A 21,137-nucleotide genomic window follows, 5' to 3' on the forward strand; every position below is an offset into this window, starting at 1 on the left:
TAATTTTAGTATAAGGAGGGTGAGGTCAGGGGACAGCAGGTGGAAACTAGCTACTTGCATGTCAGGCTGCAAAACAGGACATTGTGGGTATTAGGTATTAGGTGGCCCTCCCATGAGGCTGCTTCCATTTTGGTTTGTCAGCTTTTCTCCCTTCCCCTGCTCATGTCTGACTTACTACCTTCTCTGCAACATTCCCCCCTCAAGAGATCTGGGCCCTTGGAAGCAGGGGCGGAGTTCAGATCTTCTGTAGCTGCTTCCTGCTGGTAGGGGTTGTAGGCCCACCTGAGGGTCCCGGAACCGCTTGCTCTCTGTCAGGGGAGAAGGGCTAAAAGGAAGTTTCGGTCTCCCTCCTCGGTGGCTCTGAGTGTGATCTCTGTCCACAGAAGGGGGCGTATGCAGCATCTAATGGCTGATGGATGGGCCAGTATCCCTTTTGGAGGACCATTTGTGTCTGATGGCCTAAGAGTACTCAGGGCTGGACTTTACCTCGGGGTCCTGTTGAGAGTGGAAGGGTGCAGGTTTTATGCTGGTCATATGTACCCGGCTAGAGATGCCCTGTAATTTTTACAGCTGTAGGTGTGCTTAGCAACACCTGATATGGCCCTTTCCATTTAGGCTATAGTTGGTGCCTGGGGGAGTCTTTCTTTTGTTGTTTTAACAGGAGCGGTCCTAGTGTTGATTTTGTAGTTTTCTCAAGAGCAGTGAGCTAGTCTCCTGGGGTGGACCCATGGTGATGTTTGTTCCCAACTGTGAACTACCACAGAAGAGCCTCTGAGGCAAGTGACGGGTTGAGTGAAGCTCCTTAGTTTTGTACGCCCATTTATCCCGGTTACTGGACGAGTGACAACGGCCCTGAGGCATGGGTCAGGACAGAGCAAGTGGCTCCCATATCCAATAAGAAAGTAACAGCCTTACCTACCATGTCAAAGGTTATCCAAGGCTCCTATGGTGTGATGGTGAGGGCGAGCTAAGGTGCCTTGGGCCCTGTCAATCATCCTCGTGAGACAGTAGGATTAGGGATGTCCCCGACCCCGGAGACAGCCGGGGCAGTCCTTCCTCCAGAGGCCCTTAAGTCTATAGAGCGGACAAGGTGTGGTGGACATGGATTTAGTCTGAGGACATTCCTGCTTCCAATGTCCCTCCTGTCCACAGAGGTGACAGCTTTCTCACTTAGAGCTCTGGAAGTGGCTCTGACCAGGGCTTCCCTGGTCCTGCCCACATCTTAGGGCCTTTCACTGGGTAACCCTGTGGTGGCTTGGCAGCCAAAGCCACGACCAACAGTGGGGCCTTATATTTAGTTCTCTGAGCCTTCTCTGCCTCTTTTGTCTAGTTCCGATTGTTAGACACCCCAAAGGCCATGTCCATCAAATGACTGACAGGCCTTTGGGGTCCCGGAGTAGCCTTTTGTAATTTTCTCCTGATGTTTGGGGCAGACTGGGTTATAAAATGCATCCCTAAAAGAGTTCTACAAGCGGACAAGATGACACACGTCAGCCCAGGTTAGGCTGAATGAGAGAGTTAGACCCTCAAATTTTTAACAAAGTGGGAGGGATCCTCTGAAAATCTACCGAGCTTGTTTTGGCCGGCAGTTAGGTCAGCCATGGAGAAGGGCACATGGACCCATATAATTCCTCCCTCAAGACTAGGGACCTTACGCAAGGGGAGGAACTTGAGGGTTTGTAAAAGGAAGGGTGCACTTTTTACACCTGGTGTTCCTGCCCCGGGCACTTGGAGATCTGAAAAGTTAAGTGTAGCTTGAAATTGATATAGGTAAAGAGTGGCAGATTTAGGAGGTGTGTGGTAAACCCAGCAATCTGTAAGATTTTGTCCCTTTGCTATAGTCGGTGACAGCTGCGTAAGATAATTATCATACCCAGTCTTGCAGCATGCAAACAAAAGGAAAAGGGAAAGTGGCAACAAGTGAGGTAAAAGAAAATGAAAGGAAAGTGCAGAGGGCTGCCAGAAGAGGCTCACTCACCCGTGGCCACATGAGAACTTGGCCAAACTGTGTTGCACACAGACTTTGGTCTCAATTTTGTGGAGAGGAGCACTTTCTGAGGTCCCATCTGGGTCTTTAGAGAATTTCCCTAGATTTTGCTGGCACTGCACCAGTTTGGACATAGAAAAGGGTACCTGCACTTGTATGGTCCCTACCTGGCCATTGGCTACTTCTTGGAGGGGGTATAGTCCCGATGGGACTTCCCTGTTAGTTTGGGGGGGTGCAGTGGGCAAGGGAGGCTGACAAGCTGGCGGTGACATAGAGGTAGGTGGGAGCCCTGATTTTGGGTCTTTTGGTTGAGAAGGGGCCTCAGTCCCCTCAGTCCTGGAGGCCACCATAGTGTCAGGTGTATTTTGCATCACAGGCTGACACTTCTCCATGCATGTGTTGTATTAATAGGGTCATCCCTTAGAGCCATAAAGGCTCTACTGGAGGTGATTTTGCTCCCAATTCTTAAGAATGTACCCCAGAGGGGAGGTTTTGGGGATGGATGCTGCAGAATCCATACTCTTCAGGGAGAGTTTCCTTCTGCAAAAAGAGGTATGGATGCTACAACTGGCTGTCTGGTTTGTAGTACTCAGGGGAAAGTAGGAACCCTGGGACTCTAACTCAGGGTACTCTGGGACTCTAACCCAGAGTGTGGTGGCTGAGGCCCATTCCCAGCTTGAGGAGTTTGGTTTGTAGTACTCATAACCTTCAGGGAGAGTGTCAGGGGCAGCTGAGGGAGAATGGGCATCCCCATTGTCCCTCTGCTCTAACCAGATCGCATACTGCCGAGGGAGGTGGGAGTGACACTTTGTCCCTCCAGGAGGTCCCCTGGGACTCGCCATACCCACGGCATTCCAGGACTCATTATACCTAGAGTGTACGGAGTGTGGGACTCACCATACCCACTATATGCCATCTCTCTGTTGGCCCCGATGTCTCAGGGGCCAGTGTCCTGTGCCCTGTGGCCCATGGAGATGAAGACCTTCCTGAGGTTTATGGTACAAACTATGGCCAATTATAAGTCCCCTCATTCCTGGGTGAATCCCTCAGGACCTAGAGTCCTGATGGAACACTGCCCTCAACAGTCCCATGAAGCCTGATCTATAAGTCTACTCAGTATCTAGTGGCTGGTGATGGTCACTAAGGTAGGGAGTATTTGAGTCAAACTGGCCTGGCTTTGTCTCATCCAATAAAAATTTGTGAATTTCTCTAAGTTTATCAGATGTCCAGGTGGAAGTGACTGTCATATGTATGTCACAGAGAATTTTGCCCCAGTGGCATTCTATGAGGTGCCTAATTAAACAGACCCATAAGCTAAAACCCTGAAGTTGGGTGTCTCTAACTCAATCAAAAAAAGGCTCATAACCCAACCTGTGGCCTGAACAAATGCAACACTTAGGCGAAAAGGAACAGGACTGGAGTGATAGCTTGCAGCAAAGTTCGCAGACTTTAGAGCCCCACCACCAATTAAAAAGGACATCAAAACAAACATGGGCAGCGGCAGCAGAGACAAGGCAAGAGGGAGGCTTTGGTTCCCCCATGACAGGAAAAGATGAAGGTGGGAGTAAGAGACGTTACAGAGAGAGAGAAGTAAGGAGGCCTGGTGGCGGGCAGTCTAGGTGCCTAAAAGGGGAAGTTGCCGCAGGGTGGGAATGTGTGTGCTTCACTGGATTCCTGTTCGTGGCACAGATGCTTTCTTGTGGCTGGCGGGGACTAAGATTTAACCCCATTCTGTGACCAGCTCATCCTGTCACTGGTGACTTCTTTGAGGTGGCGAGTGCCCTGATGGCTTTTAACTGCTCAACCTGTGCCCACCCCCCCTGTGTGCGGCTATTTGCCCTCTTATCAGGCCAGAAAAGGGAAACAGGGGAGGAAGAGAGAGATTCGGTAGTGTGACAGAGGAGGACAATTCCTCTAGCGCAAGGGAGGTGAGGAATATAGACTCGCCACTGTCAGCTATTTATAGTCTCCTGGCTGGCTTGCCAAAGATGTTACCGGGTGGGCTGGCTGGGTTTTCCAGGTTCTTGTTCAGCATGGCAAAAAAATTTGTGAGTGAACATACGAAGAAAAGTTCAAAGCCAGAAGGGACTTATTTGCAAAGCAAAAGTACACTCCAAGAGAGGGAGTGGGCAGGCTCGAGGTGAGTGACTGTGCTGGGGCTTGAGTAACGTTTAGGTTATATAGGTTCTGGAGGGGTATAGGAGGGGATTCAAGGGGGTCTGTCCAATTGGCTTATTGCCCCCTCTCTCACATTAGGAGGGGGAGTTTTTCCCCTTAGATGGTCCTTGGCAGAACAGTCATGGTTTCTATCCGCTGCAAGGGAGGGTCAAAACCACAATGTAAATTTATTATGATTTTAGTATAATGAGGGTAAGGTCAGGGGGCAGCAGGTGGAAGCTAGCTCTGTGAATGTTGGGCTGCAAAACAGGATGTTATGGGTGTGGGGTTTTAGGTGGTCCTCCCATGAGGCTGCTTCTATTTTGGTTTGTCAGCTTTTCTGCCTTCCCCTGCTCACATCTGACTTACTACCCGGCTACAACAATACTACATTCTTCATTTATATCCCTCATGGAGTGTAGGTTAAGGGAGGAAGCGCAGGGAGCACTGCTGTTTAAACACAGTGGGCTAGGAGGAGCAAAGAGCAAGGATCCAGGAAATCTCCTCAAGACAGTTTTCAACAGAGCTGGAGTTCTTACCTAAAAGCCTTGAATCTAGCTGAGTTGTAATATCTAGAAGAACCTACTAGGATCTGTCTGCTACTTTGAAAATCAATGTTAAAGAAGGTAAAACACAGGTATCTAATTAGTTTTTCTGTTTATTACAAATAAGCCCGCCTAAGCCTGGGTGCACACAGGGAGAGATGCCATAAAAAAGAGCCGAGACAGCCTCCCTGTCTGAACTTCTAAAAACAAACCCCAAAACTATATAAACAGGGTGGTTCTTTAAGCACGAAATGCAAGCATTGTAAATATGAGATCGTTTTTGTCTCCTTTTTAAATTTCAATCGATTTTCCTATACATTCAACCACAAGACTAATCACATTATGCCATTGTCAATCTTGTTTACTGACAAATCATGGGGTTTTCTCTTATTTAACTAAACTAAACTAAGTCATAGAGCATGTATCACTTGTCAAATGGGAAAAAGTCAGAATTTGCCTTTATGTAGAATAAATATTATTCAAGACTTGAAAAGTAAGTTTGATAATCAATGTCAATAATAATACATTCATGTAAAATAAAAATGCCTTTTACTTAGTCGTTTCTTCATCACAGCCCATGCAAAAATAACAAAAATAGTTTTTTTAATTCCTGTCAGAATCTACAAGATTATAATCTACTTTGGAAAGGGCTCATAATTTTAAAAAATAGTAACAAAGAAAGGCCCAGGCTGGATGGCTTATCATTTCATTGAACTCACCTGGCCCAGTGGCTGACGAGCTGAAACAAACTTTGCTCTTCCTATAGAAGGCCAGGTCTGGTTATAAAAATGCTACCTTCCTCTGGGTCTCAGGGGAAAAAGGGATTGAGGTATAATGTTTTTTTATCTCTGTCTCTCTGCCTTAAATGAAGGAAACTGAATTTCAAAGTGTAAATCAATAACACTGTAAGAGTGCCTTATGCGATTCATGTGAAGTTCAAATGATAAAAACATTTTTTTTAATTACAAGATAATGAAACTGTCGCTAATGTTTAATTTAAAATTTATTATTTCTGAGTTATACAAGCTGTTATGAAGCCCCATTTAACTTCTAGGCCAAGATTGAAGATTTCATATTTCTTCACAACAAAGAAAAACTTCAAAGAGTCTTAAATTATCAACATTTTGAAATAGCAGTCTTCAAATAGGAGGGAATTCGCTGCCCTGGCCCCTCCCAAATTTAAATTCCTTAAGATAAAGACAAATTGATGCCCACTCCACACCCCTCATTTTCCATAGCATGGTTGTCACACTTGGCGCCCTTCCTAGCCACATTCCATCTGCTGGAATGAGAGTACGACTATCTTAAAAGCTGTCCACACCTCTCCTGAAATCAGTAAATAGTTAAAAACGCAAACCATCAGGGTTTTGTAAACAGTCTTTGCTACAACTGGCCCAAAGCAGAAGCCCACTGGAATTCTCCTAAGAGGAAGTTCAGCCCAATGCCAGCAACCACACCCCATCAGGCTCTCCCTGTAGCAGGGTCTCCCCACTTACCTGGCTTCCAAGCCACATTTTTAGAATTCCTTGAATAAGTGGCCCATCTGGTCCCCCATTATCTCAGCTTGGCAGTTCTAGAATCCCACCCCCCACCATAACATACTCCTCACCCTTTATCCTGCGGCCCCCGAATTGGAACCCCTTTAGAATTAGATCAGCTGGCATCTGTGATTCCCCTGACTGGAATGGAATTGATGTCAGTTTCCCTCCTTTCTATCCTCAGCTCCTGTTGGCTTCCCACAAAATGCCCCACCCCCTTAGCTCTGAGTCCCCACTGGGTAGTGCTCTTGGTGGATGTACGCTGGGAGTCTGTCACTACTCATGACCAAGACAGAAGGTCCCTTGTTCTATAAAGAACTTGAGTCTAACCTAACCCTAACAACACAACTACAAATTAAAGCCTTGTCTAGCCTGTGCCTCCAGGCCTGGGTTCAGTGTCCTTTACCCACCTCGACCACGGCAGTTAACATGCGAAATGAAAATTACCTGCTTCCTCTCTGGCTAAGCCCTCAGCTCCCTTCTTTCGTGCTCACTCCTGTGTACCCAGAATGATTCCCAGCACCTGGTGGAAGCTCAATAAATGTTTGGTGAACAGAACTGAATCCAGTGAAACAACAGTGGAAAAAGCCAACACTCACATTCTTCTCCTGGGATTCAGCAAGGTTGGCTGCATCTTCATTGTCCTCTTTTTGTGGCTCATTTTCTCCACTTTCTTCAGGCTTCTCTGTTCCCTGGTCATAAAGGAAACCCACAGTATCACTAACCTTAGATAAGCTTCCAAGGAAACACCAGACCACATGTGCTATGGTTTTCTTATTTAGATACACAGAATATAAATGAAGCAAACATGGACCTCCTATTTATTAGGTCATTAGCTACCAGAGTACAGGATTGCCACCCCTCAGTATTGCTGATTTGATCTGCTGGTGAAAGTCAATAGGTCTGACTCACATGCATGGTGGAATAATAAACTCCCTAATGAGGAGTTTCAATTCACCGATGTAAGGCTTATGAAGAGAACTCCAAAGGATTCGATATTTAGGTAGTGTTTGTTTTCTATTGCTTGTTGGAGAGAGGTTTTATAATTTTAGAGATTAAAAAAGGTGGATGGATAGATGGATGGATGGATGGATGGATGGATGGATGGATGACAGATGGATGACGGATGGATGAATGATGATTGATTGATTGATAGATAGATAGATAGATAGATAGATAGATAGATAGATAGATAGATAGACAGACAGATAGATAGATATGTAGATAAGGTAGACCAACAGGCAGGCAGATACAGAAAGATGAAAACCAAGCAGACATTCTGAGGAAACTGGTCTAGGGGAAGATGGTTCGAGATACCAACTCTTACCTCTGTGGCACTCTGTGCCTCTCCTGCTACATCGCCATTGGGAAGAGAAGATGCTTCCTCAGGTGATTTTTTCACCTGCATCATATAAATTGAGAATGTTTGAGAATTTCTTGAGAATAACAGTTTGCATATCAACATCTTTTAACTACTCAAATTATGTTTGTCTTCATCCCTCATTGTATCTTCACAGCAACACTGTAATCTAAGTAAGTAGGATGGTCACTACCACGCACACCTTAGAGACAAGAAAATAAAGACAGAAAGTGTCACACTGCAAGTTAGGGGCAGAGCTAGGTCTACACCTCCTACTTTGTGCTTTTTTCCCTTACCCAGTGGTTCCTAGTCTTTTAAAATATTGGATTATTTTTCTCAACACAAAGAAAAAAATTGTAACGGTGTGAGGTGATGGATATTAACTAAACTTATTGTGGTAATCATTTCACAACATATACATATATCAAATCATTATGTTGTACACTTTACACTAAAACAACATTATATGTCAATTAGATCTCCACGAAACTGGAAAAAAATATTAGGTTGTTTTTATTACACAGGCACTTCAAGCTCGTGGGAACAAATTAAGCCATATACACACCCTCCAGTCCCACCCTCCCGTAATAATCAATATTAAAAATTTCATATGTACCTAACTCCATCCTAACACATACAGAGAGGCTATTTTTTCGGTTGGTTGTTATTTTTGTTCTGTTTTTGTGTTTTTTTAAAAACAGAAATAGGAACATACTATGCACAATTTGATTTTTTAGCTTACTATATCATGGACATTTGTCCTGGTTAATTCATATGGTTCTCACGCATTCTTTGTAACATTGCTTAATATTAAATATATAATAATTTATTCAAATATTTCCCAGTTGATGGTTGTTCAGAAAGTTTACATGTTTGTGCCTTTACAAACAACACTATACTAAACTAAATAAAATAGTGGGGATTTTTTATTAGATTTCTTTCCAAAAAAAGAAATTGTGGTAATTCCTTTTCCCATAGTAATATGTGAATGTCTTCTTTTCCTTTATCCTCATCACCAATGAAGGTGATTGCTATTTTTAAGCTTTGGCCAACCTGTTGGCGAGAAAATGGAATTTTATTTTTGTTTTCATTTACATTTCCGTAGTTACTGGAAAGGAAGGGCATATTTTTCGTGAGTTTTAGCCACTTACATTTCTTGTTCAGATAATTGCATTCACATGTTTCACCCGTTTTTACTTGTTTGTCTTTTATTATCAACTTTTTTATTATTATCAATTTTTAGAGGATCTTCATATAATAGAAATATCAGCCCTTTATCAGGTTACAAGTTTTTTCCAGTTTATAATTTTTTACAAATTTTATTGTATTTTTTTTAGCTTTTAGCCTTTTATACACATAAATTTATCTAAATTTTATTCTCTGAAATGTAGTTCTATTATTTTATATTAGTTATTAACATATAGAGCTCTAATCCATCTGGAATTTAATTTAGCATATAATGTAAAGTAGGGCTCTGTTTTCTTCCAGATAGATGGCAAATTATGCCTGAACTATTTATAAACCATCATTTTCCAACTGAATTAAGACATCATTTTTGTCATTTATTGTTCTATACATATGTATTTGTATCTACTAATACACTATTTCATATATAAATACATAAACATATCTATGGATGTATTTATCAGTTCTCATGCCAATATACTGCTTGTATCACTGTGGCTTGTAACATGAATTTTAATATTCAGAAAGGCAAGTTGCTACACAAAGTCTTCTTTTTCCAAATTTTCTTGGCTCTTCTCAGACATTTATTATTCCACTAAATTTTAAGATCATTTTTTCTATTGTCAAAAATTTTTAAATACACTTTTGATTGAAATAACACGAATTATATCTGTTTAGAAAATTTTTGCTTCTTATTTTTAAGTCATCCTACCCAGGAACATTGTAGATCTATTACGTTAGGATTTATTGCTGTCTTTCAGAATAAAATTAAATTGTGTTCTGCATAATATGAAGCCCAATATGCTTCTTGATAAATTTATTTATAAACATTTCATAGATATTTATCACTATTGTGAATGAGATTTTTCTTTACATTTTAACTTACTACTTGTTATTGTTGATATAAATAAAAGTTACTAATTTTTGTATATTTTTATTTTATCAAGAAACTTAACAAACTATCCTATTAATTCTAATGGATTTTATTGGACTTTCTTGAGATTTCTAGGCATACAATTACATTACACACAAATAAAGATAATTTTTAAATTTTATTGTGCTCTTATAAATAGCATATGGCTCAATCTTGGCTGAAATCCAGTTTCACTGACAACTCCAATTCCAGTATAGCCATGTAATCTTCTATTGAACACAACCTCCAACAGATAATGAGTATAAACTCTGAATAAAATTTTTAAAAATAAAAATTTAAAAAAAAATAAAACAGAAGAAAAGGAAAAACAAGAGAATAAACTGAGGTAAGAAGATTCAAGAGGGAGTTGACACTTAAAAGAAGAGAATGATTTGCACACCCACATACATAGCAGCATTATTCACAATAGCCAAGAGATGGAAAGAATCCAAATGTCACCACTGGATGATGGATAAACAAAATGTGGTACATATATACAATGGAATATTATTCAGCCTTAAAATGGAAGGAAATCCTGTGACATGCCACAACATGGATAAACCTTAAGGACATTATGCTAAGTGAAATAAGCCAGTCATAACAAAGACAAATGCTGTTTAATTTCACTCATATGAGGTATCTGAAATAGTCAAATTCATAGAATCAGAAAGTAAAATGGTGGTTACCAGGGACTGGAGAGGGGGAAAAAATGGGGAGTTGTATGGGTATAGAGTTTCAGATTTACAAAATTAAAAAGTTCTGGAGTTCTTTTGCACAACAGTGTAAATATACTTAATACTACTGAACTCTACACTTAAAAATGGTTAAGATAGTTAAAAACAAAAAAAGATGAGAATGGCACTGAGTGAGTTGCTGTTTTCAGGGCATAAGCCTGAGAATAAACAAATCTTGTGGGAGAGATAAAGCCACTGTAGGAAAAATTACAGTTTTTTGGCCTAAAGAGTCAGAAAACAGAATTTGGGACAACCAGAGCCACTGTAAAATGAGGAGAGACTCCTGGATAGGAGACAGGCAGACAAAAGGAGCTCCAAATTCTGTTTATAAACTGCCAAAATCTCCAGCTGAGCCCTGAACCATGCCTGCATGGGACTAGTTTCAACTAAAGAAAGAACTCAGCTGAGATTTGAGCTGCTACTAGAAACATAGAGTTTGCAGTTCAAGTCCAACAAAGTAAATGCCTACTGAAGCAAACAAAAAATAGTCAACATTTTTCAGAGGAATGTAACAAAATACAGTCTCCACAACACAATATTCACTATGTCCCAGACACAATCCAAAACAGTTGACTATAAAGAACAAGGAAAATATGACCCATCCTCAAGAGAAAAAGCAATAAATGGAGACCAAACCTAAAAGGACCCAGATTTAGAAGTAACAGACAAGGACTTTAAAGCAGCTATTATGACTGTGCTCAAAGACGTAAAGGAAAATACACCTGCAATGGTGAAACAATTGGAAATGCCAGCAGAGAAATAGAAATTACAAAAGTCAAACAAATGGGACATCCTAGAACTGAAAAAATACAATATCTGAAATAAAAATCTCACTAGACTGGATGCAGAATGTAGATGACAGAAGAAAAAATAAATGAACTTAAAGACAGACCAACAGAAATTATCCAATTTGAAGACCAGAGAGGAACAAGGTTCTTAAAATGCAAAAAAGCTTCTGGGAAGTATGGTATAATAAAAAAAGATTTAACATATAATATAATTACAGTGCCAGAAGGGGAGATGAGAGAAAATATAATGGCTGAAAACTTCTTAAATTTAGTGAAAGACATATACTTACACATTCCAGAGTCTCAGCAAACCCCCAAAAGGATAAATACAAAGAAAACCATGCCTACACACACCATAATCAAATGGCTGAAAGACAAAGATAAAGAGAAAACCTTGAAAGTGGCCACAGAAAAATGATATATTATATACAGTGAACAAAGATTCAAATAATTTCCATGTCTCATCAGAAACTATGGAGACCAGAGACAGAAGGAAAAACCATATTTAAAATGCTAAAAGAAAAAATAAAACAAATGCATATAAAAGATTATTTTTCCTCCTACACCCTTTAAAATACATAGGACTGTTCAATGCAAAAATTATAACATTATATAGTTGAATTGATGATATATATAAATGTAATATATATGATACATATGGCATAAAGGATGGGGGACAGTAAATGGATATATATGATTGCAATGTTTCTACATATTATAAAGTGTTTTAATGTTAACTCTAACATGACTGTGAAATATTAAGAATGTGCACTAGGGGCAGGCCTGGTGGCATAGTGGTTAAGTTCAGCATGCTTCACTTTGGCGGCCCAGGTTCGCAGGTTCAGATCCCGGGCACGGACCTATACCACTTGTCAAGCCATGCTGTGGCGGCGACCCACATACAAAGTAAAGGAAGACTGGCACAGAGATTAGCTCAGAGCCAATCTTCCTCACCAAAAAAAACAAAAGAATGTACACTACAATCACTATAGCAACCACTACAAAAATAATGCAAGAGGTAAAGCTAAAAAGCCAATAAATAAACTAAAAGGAAATTCTAAAATACATCCAAATAACACAAAAGAAAGCAAAAGAGCATAAAGCAGAGGAATAAAAGGAAAGAGGACAAATAGAAAACAAATAATGAAATGGTAAATCTAAACACAACCAATTCAATGATTACTTAAATGCTAATGGACTAAATGGTCCAATTGATGACAGAGATTGTTGGAATGAATAAAAATGCACAAGACCCAATTCTATGCTGTCTCCCAAAGATATGCTATAAAAATAAAGACACAGGTAGGCTAAAAGTAAATGGATGGGAAAAGATATACCATGCAAACAGAAAGCATAAGACGCCTGTAGTGACTTTGTTAATATCATAATATACAGATACATAGACAGATATATACAGATATATAAAGACAAAGAGTATTATCAGAGATAAAAAAAAAAGAGAGACATTTGATAATGATAAAAGGGTCAATCCATTAGGAAGCCATAACAACCATTAATATGAATGTGCCTAATGACAGAGCTTTAAAATATATTAAGCATAAATTGGCAGGATTAAAGGGAGGAACAGCCAATTCACATAACTGAAGATCTTAACATCACTCTTTTATTAGCTGTAGAACAACTATTTAAGAATCCAAACTGTCTTTTTTCCTTTTCTTTCTTTTTTTTGCTAGGAAATTTCAGCATCTACAAATGTATTAGAACAACTGATATAGTTAGTTCAATTCCGTCTGCCATATCAATTCATACAGCTTGTCTGTCTTTTCTCATGCTTTTCCTTCCCTTACTTTTGTTGGCTTAAGTTTCTCTTCATTCTGTGTTCCTCAGCTCTGCCCCCTGTCCTGTTCATCTAAATGTTCTAAAATGCTTTTCTATTTCACTACTGCTTACCTTTCTATTCATAAAACTTACAGTTCTCTATTAACATATCACAATTACATAATATGTATGATCCCCATCAAAGTGGATTACCTGACTTCTCCCAATTGAGACGAGACTTTCAGAACATCTGTATTTCCCTTCTTTTCTCCATATCCCCCAATCATAATAGATATTCTCATATAGGTTCCTTTTTCTATATCTCCTTCCACAACTCCTGGATTTTTCTGGGATAGTTTAAAATTCTTGCTTTTACTATTATTACAATGTTCTCCTTTAAAAAGTGGTTGTCAGCATTAGCAGCACATTAAATTCACCCAGGAGCTCCCCGCCCAGCGATGATTTTGGCTTAATTGATCTTGGACGCCACCGTGGCAAGAGTTTTAACAGCTCCCCCGGTGCTTTTAATGTGCGTCCAGGGTTAAGCCTGACTGCCAGTGTCTTCCCTTCTCCCTGTTCCTCTGGGGGAAGAGCAGCTCCCTGGGGCCTGCCCTGCCTCCCCACCCAGCTCACACTCACTGCTCCGCCCAGGGACAGGCACCTCTGCTGACCACTAACCACTGACCACTGCTGGGACTAAGGGCAGGATGGAGGTGGAGTGAGAGGCTGCTCCAAATCACTGCCCAGGGCCCCTCCTGCAGCTGGAATACACCTCCTGGGGGCATGGAGGGCCCTTAGAGCCACTCTCACCTTTGCCAGGTAGTGGGGCCTTGGTTTCCTTCTTCAAACCAACCATTTTTGCATCCCATCTTTCAGGGATTCTTCCATAGTTTCCGGTCCTCAGACAGCACCCTCTCTGCTTTTCCTGCACAGTCACGAGACCAGGGGCTGGAAGGGAGGCTGCAGCAGCATCTTCCACTGGAAGGCCCTCCGGTGTCTCTTTAATTGTTGGTTCTCTCCTATCTGGTCTTTTGTTCTTTGTGGAACTCCTGTTATTCACATGTTAGGTCTCCTGTGTCCGACTTCCAGACTCTTGGCTTTCCCTCATGGCTTCTATTTCTCTGTGTCTTATTTCAGATTTGATGTATTTCCCCTTGCTGATCTTGAACCACAGTGTGGGCCTCAGTGGTGTCCATTCTCTCTGTTGCTCATTTTGCAGTTTCAAATTAGGAAATTCCAGAATGTCTGTTTCTGCTCCGAATTCATATCTTTTACGGTTCTCATCAAATGTTTCTCCAAGTCTCCCTCTGCTTCTTCCTTTTGTGCTCCTTCATTTGAAGGCACCTGAATCATGTGTTCAGTGTGCTCTTCCTCTTTTGGGTTACCGGGAAATGCTGCACTTATTTAAATATTTTTGCCATTACTCAAAATTGGTTTCAACAGGAATTCACTAATCATACCAGAAAATGAGTATCAAAACTTTTAATCACACATCATTTGGGGCCCAAAATTGCATTATCCGGATATATTATCTGTGCCTTATTCCTCAGACTTGGATGTGTCCAAAGAGCAAATCCATCTTCCACTAGAGGATGCCACCATGACTTCAACAGAGGGACCTGAAACCTCTTTCAAGCAATGTTGGTATCGCTGTTGGGAATGTTAGGACGTCCTGAGGGGGCTCCCATGAGGACACCACTCACTGGGAGGTTCAAATTTGGACACTGAATAGTCACAACCACACAGCGTTCTGTAAATGTAATGCTTTAACATTGTCATGACTGTACTTATCTCTACCAGTTAGGGGAAACTCTAACTACATATATAACAGGATATTTTCCATTGGCATCTTAATAATATTCCTCTAGTGCTTCTTTACCTAATATTTGACAATGATTATATAGGTCATCAATCATAATTTCAGTTATTTGCTTTCAATGTTAACTTGGCCATATCTTTACTTTTTAAATTTCAATCTAGGATGTTCTAGGATAGTAGTTTTCAATTGGGGATTCTCATCACCTACTCAGATAATTTTATTAATATATAGATATTTAGGATCTACCCCAGATCTCCTGAATCTCATTACTCGATATTCTTGAAACAGTCCTACCATATATGGTAAGAATATGCCTGGTATTTCTGGTATATTGCATAGTACATATGCTTAGTAAATTCATGGTATATTATGTCTGGGTAATTATTAAAATTATTAAAAATTAACATTTTTCCCTCTATTCATCCATTTCTGTAAAAAAGATATAATGTTTGCTGTCTTCTTTGAAAATAGGCTTAGTGATTATATTTATAGGTATTTTGTCTAAAACTTTTTTGGATTGACTTGTTATTTTGTTTTGCATGCCACAGAAACAACCAAATTTTCTTGTCAGGTGCATTATTCTTGGTATAATTCTCATCAAGTCATTCATCTTTGAAAATTATTGGTAAAAAATTAACCATAGTCATTTTAAGTCCTTTGTCATCCACAGATATTTTCTTAGTTTTTTTTACTTTGATGCTTCCCTGAAAGCTTTTGCAATCAGCTACAGGCCAGAATGCTTCATCTTCCACGTAGAATGACCCAGAGCCCCACAGAAAAGGATCATATGCCAGGTGCTTTTGGGTATAGGCTTCTGATGGCATCACTTAAACAACTTAGAGACCACACCAGTGGACTGTCAGGATTTCTAGAACTCTAGTTGAGAAGCAGATGGGTTCATGAGACTACTAACCTCAGATCCAGCGGAACAAGAATTAATTATACAGGACTGAATGAATCGATGAGGGATAATTATAGTTTTTATTTGGAATATTGTTCATGTTATCTTAATGTCCTATTTTCTGGATACATAAGGGAGCCCTCTGTCTTTTCTCTTAAGCTTTTTATAAATCATAACAACGCAGTCGACTCTGCTTTTGTAAGTTGAAATCAAACATCTGTAAATGATCTCTCTGCCAAACCCCTCCAGAATTCAAAAGTTTTTACTGAATCTTTTTAGTTTTTATGGGAATATAGTTATTTGCCTAGGTTCAATAAGAATCTATGTTCCTTGTTACCAGTGCATAAGTGGAACTGGTTATGTAACCAAGGCCTTGCCTGGAGTGTGGTATTGAGAATGAGGCTCTGAGAGGGAAATTCATAGCAATACAGGCCCACCTCAACAAAAAAGAAAAAGTCCAAATAAGCAACCTTAAATTATACCTAACAGAACTAGAAAAAGAAGAATAAACAAAGCCAAAAGTGAGCAGAAGGAGAGAAATAATAAAAATTAGAGCAGAAATAAATGAAATTGAGACCAAAAAAACAGTAGGAAGGATTAATGAAACAAAGAGTTGGTTCTCTGAGAAGATAAACAAAATTGACAAACCCTTAGCCAGACTTACTAAGAAAAAAAGAGAAAAGGCTCAAATAAATAAAATTAGAAATGAAAGAGGAGAAATTACAACGGATACCACGGAAATGCAAAGGATTATAAGAGAATACTATGATAAACTGTATGCCAAAAAATTGGACAATCTAGAAGAAATGGATAAATTCTTAGACTCATACAACCTCCCAAAACTGAACCAAGAAGAAATAGAGAATCTGAATAGACCAATCACAAGTAAAGAGATTGAAATAGTAATCAAAAACCTCCAAAAAAATAAAAGTCCAGGACCAGATGGCTTCTCTGGTGAATTTTACCAAACATTCAAAGAAGAATTAATACCCATCCTTCTCAAACTATCCCAAGAAATAGAGGAAGATGGAACACTTCCTCATTCTATGAGGCCAACATCACCCTGATACCAAAGCCAGACAAAGACAATACAAAGAAGGAAAATTACACGCCAATATCTCTGATGAACATAGATGCAAAAATAAAATATTGGCAAACCGAATATGGCAATACATTAAAAAGATCATACACCATGATCAAGTGGGATTTATACCAGGGCCACAGGGATGGTTCAACATCTGCAAATCAATCAACGTGATACACCACATCAACAAAATGAAGAATAAAAACCACGTGGTCATCTTAATAGATGCAGAGAAGGCATTTGACAAGATCCAACATCCATTTATGATAAAAACTCTCAACAAAATGGGTATAGAAGGAAAGTACCTCAACATAATAAAGGCTATTTATGACAAACCCACAGCCAACATCATACTCAACAGGGAAAGTCTGAAAGCCATTCCTCTGAGAACAGGAATGAGACAAGTCTGCCCACTCTCACCACTCTTATTCAACATAGTAATGGAGGTTTTGGCCAGAGCAATTAGGCAAGAAAAAGGAATAAAAGGAATCCAAATAAGCAACGAAGAAGTGCAACTCGCACTATTTGCAGATGACATGATTTTATATACACAAAACCCTAAAGAATCCACTGGAAAACTATTAGAAATAATCAAGAACTACAGCAAAGTCACAGGGGACAAAATCAACCTACAAAAATCAGTTGCATTTCTGTATGCTAATAATGAACTAACAGAAAGAGAGCTCAAAAAGATAATACCATGTACAATTGCATCAAAAGCAATAAAATATCTAGGAATAAATCTTACCAAGGAGGTGAAAGACCTATACAATGAAAACTACAAGACATTACTGAAAGACATTGATGATGACATAAAGAAATGGAAAGATACCCCATGCACATGGATTAGAAGAATAAACATAGTTAAAATGTCTATACTACCTAAAGCAATCTATAGATTCAACGCAATCCCAATCAGAATCCCAATGACATTCTTCACAGAAATAGAAAAAATAATACTAAAATTCATATGGGGCAACAAAAGACCCGAATAGCTAAAGCAATCCTAAGAAAAAAGAACAAAGCTGGAGGCATCACAATCCCTGACTTCAAAACATACTACAAAGCAATAGTAATCAAAACAGCATGGTACTGGTACAAAAACAGACACACAGATCAATGGAACAGAACTGAAAGCCCAGAAATAAAACCACACATATACGGACAGCTAATTTTCGACAAAGGAGCTAAGAACATACAATGGAGAAAGGAAAGTCTCTTCAATAAATGGTATTGGGAAAATTGTACAGCCACATGCAAAAGAACGAAAGTGGACCATCTATCGGCATTCACAAAAATTAACTCAAAATGGATCAAAGACCTGAAGGTGAGACCTGAAACTATAAAACTCCTAGTAGAAAATATAGGCAACACAATATTTGACATTGGTCATAAAGGAATCTTTGCAGATGCAATGCCTACTCGGACTAGGAAAACTATAGAAAAAATAAGCAAGTGGGACTTTATCAGATTAAAGAGCTTCTACAAGACAAATGAAACCAGGATAAAAATGAATAGACAACCCGCCAGCTGGGAGAAAATATTTGCAAAACATATATCTGAGAAGGGGTTAATCTCCATAATATATAAAGAACTCATACGACTGAACAACAAAAAAACAAACAACCCGATCAAAAAAGGGGCAGAGGAAATGAACAGACACCTCTCCAAAGAAGATACACAGATGGCCAAGAGGCATACAAAAAGATGTGCAACATCACTAATCATCAGGGAAATGCAAATCAAAACCACACTAAGATATCACCTCACCAGTTAGAATGGCTATAATCACCAAGACAAAAAACTACAAATGTTAGAGAGGATGTGGAGAAATGGGAACCCTCATACACTGCTGGTGGGAATGCAAACTGGTGCAGCCTCTATGGAAAACGGTATGGAGATTTCTCAAAGAATTAAAAATAGAAATACCCTATGATCCAGCTATCCCACTACTGGGAATCTATCCAACGAACCTGAAATCAACAATCCAAAGAAGCTTATGCACCCCTATGTTCACTGCAGCATTATTCACTATAGCCAAGAAGTGGAAGCAACCCAAGTGTCCCTTGACTGATGATTGCATCAAGAAGATGTGGTATATATATACAATGGAATACTACTCAGCCATAAAAAAAGACAAATCATCCCATTTGCAACAACATGGATGGACCTGGAGGGTATTATGTTAAGCGAAATAAGCCAGAAAGAGAAAGACAAACACCATATGATCTCACACATATGTGGAATATAAACCAACACGCGGACAGAGAAAACTGCATTGTGGTTACCAGGGGCAATGGGGGTGGGGGGGGTGGGCACAAGGGGTGAAGGGAGACATGTATATGGTGACTGACAAACAATAATGTACAAACCAAAGTTTCACAAAGTTATAAACTATTAAGACATCAATAAAAAAAAAAAGAATGAGGGTCATTTAATCAGATATGACCAGAGGCTTTTAAAGAAGTAAGGTTGACTTTATGGGGCCAGTGCTTACTTACAAAGCCCTCCTGGGAAAACTGGCCTGGTATAGCCTGCCTAAGACAAGAAAAGTTGTCTAAAAGCAACAATACTGCTTATGATGCTTAATATCATTTTATAAGCATACATTTCCACGTAATTGTCAAGAGTGTCTATTTTTAGCTGGAGCAAGATTAATTTCCTTGCTGACACATCTCCACAATGTTGTTTACTATAAAACGACACTGCAACAAATAATATCATTTCCATAAATCATCAAGTGTCTTCCCAAAGGAGACTTGAAGGACTTTCCCCGTGTACACAGGCGTAAACACCTATAAACCCAAGCAATGTTGACAACACCAAAGGTTCTAGCACAGACTGTGCCGCTCATTAGTGGAGTATCTTTGTGCACATCGCGTAAGCCCCTTGTGCTTCAAGTTTCTCCTCCGGGAAGAGAAGAATCTGGACTGGATGGCCCTTAGGTCTCTCTGGGCCAGGTTTTATATTCCATGACCATCTCTTTCTTCCACCTAGTTAAAGAGAATTTCATGCAACACGACAGTACCTAAGCACAAATCAGGGCGGAATCTAAAAACTGAGAGTACATATTTTTTTAAATGTGATAAGACGAAACATAGCAGAGGCTGAAATAGATTTACACATATTAGCATGGATACATCTCAAAACATAATGTTGTTTGTTAAAAAGCAAGTTGCACCACATTCCAAAAAATATGATACCCACTGAAGGATAGGAGTTTCCAAATTAAAAGGGTCCAGCAAGTGCCAGCACAAATAATAAAGAAAAGACCTATTCCAAGCACACCATCACACAAGTTCAAAACAAAAAAAAGGAAGGGCCAGCCCAGTGTCGTAGCAGTTAAGTGCGCATGCTTCACTTCGGCCGCCTGGGGTTCAGATCCCGGGCGCGCACCGACGCACTGCTTGTCAAGCCATGCTATGGTAGCGTCCCACATAAAGGAGAGGAAGATGGGCACGGATGTTAGCTCAGGGCCAGTCTTCCTCAGCAAAAAGAGGAGGATTGGCAACAGGTGTTAGCTCAGGGCTAATCTTCCTCACCAAAAAAAACAAAAACAAAAACAAAAAAAGGATCCTAAAATCTCCCAGAAATGAGAAACACAAAAACAGGCACAAATAAAGGATCAGGAGACAGACTGGCTTCAGGTGTCTCAACAGCAACTCTGGAAGCTAGAAAGAACACAGAGCAGCGCCTTCACATTTCCAAGGGGAAATAATGTCCAACACAGAATTCTGTACCTGCACAACCTGTAAAAGAAAGTTTACACATGCAGGGTTTGAGGCAGGGCCTACCGATTTTTCTAATAATCCTTGTAGGACTATTATGCACATATTAATTTGATAAAAATTAAAGTTTCAATATTCAAAAAACAGTCTTTTCATAGAGAAGTGAAAATACACATTGGGTTGCAAAGATGCACTTAAGATAGACATTCATCACACCACATTCCCTCTTCAGAGCACAATAAAATCAGAAACAAAATTTTAAAATAGAATCTGATGGTCCTAAAATCAAGGAGATTAAATACGATCATCGCTGGTTCAGTGAGGCTGGTACACCATGGTTCAGCAGGATAAATGTTATAATCCCACCAGATAGCAACTTGGTGGCACATTTCAATCCCATAAAACTGCTCATGCACTTTCACCTCACTAAAAGCACTACTGGGAATGTATCTTAAGGAAATATTCCAAAAGAAAGAAGGCTATTTCATGGTGACATTCACTGCACAGTTATTTATAATAGAAAAATTGTGAGCAACAAATGCTCAAAAATATAGTAAAAATTATGGCACACCAATTTGATAGAATATTACATGAACTATTTAAATGGCCATTATGAGAC

The 21,137-nt window shown here is 39.6% G+C and overlaps 1 protein-coding gene across 1 annotated transcript in view; it reads right to left on the reverse strand.

Moving 5' to 3' along the window:
* SH3BGR (SH3 domain binding glutamate rich protein) overlaps nucleotides 1-21,137 on the reverse strand; it is a 66,359-nt gene that overhangs the window by 19,813 nt on the left and 25,409 nt on the right. Inside the window, exons 4-5 of the mRNA XM_004429615.3 lie at nucleotides 7,555-7,629; nucleotides 6,827-6,919 (exon numbers count right to left, since the gene is read on the reverse strand). Of these exons, the coding sequence (XP_004429672.1) occupies nucleotides 6,827-6,919; nucleotides 7,555-7,629 (168 nt within the window). The remainder of the gene's footprint in view (nucleotides 1-6,826; nucleotides 6,920-7,554; nucleotides 7,630-21,137) is intronic.

This window comes from Ceratotherium simum, chromosome 27 (genome assembly GCF_057802395.1).
Source record: "Ceratotherium simum simum isolate JZ-2026a chromosome 27, ASM5780239v1, whole genome shotgun sequence".
Taxonomy (NCBI): Eukaryota; Metazoa; Chordata; class Mammalia; order Perissodactyla; family Rhinocerotidae; genus Ceratotherium; species Ceratotherium simum.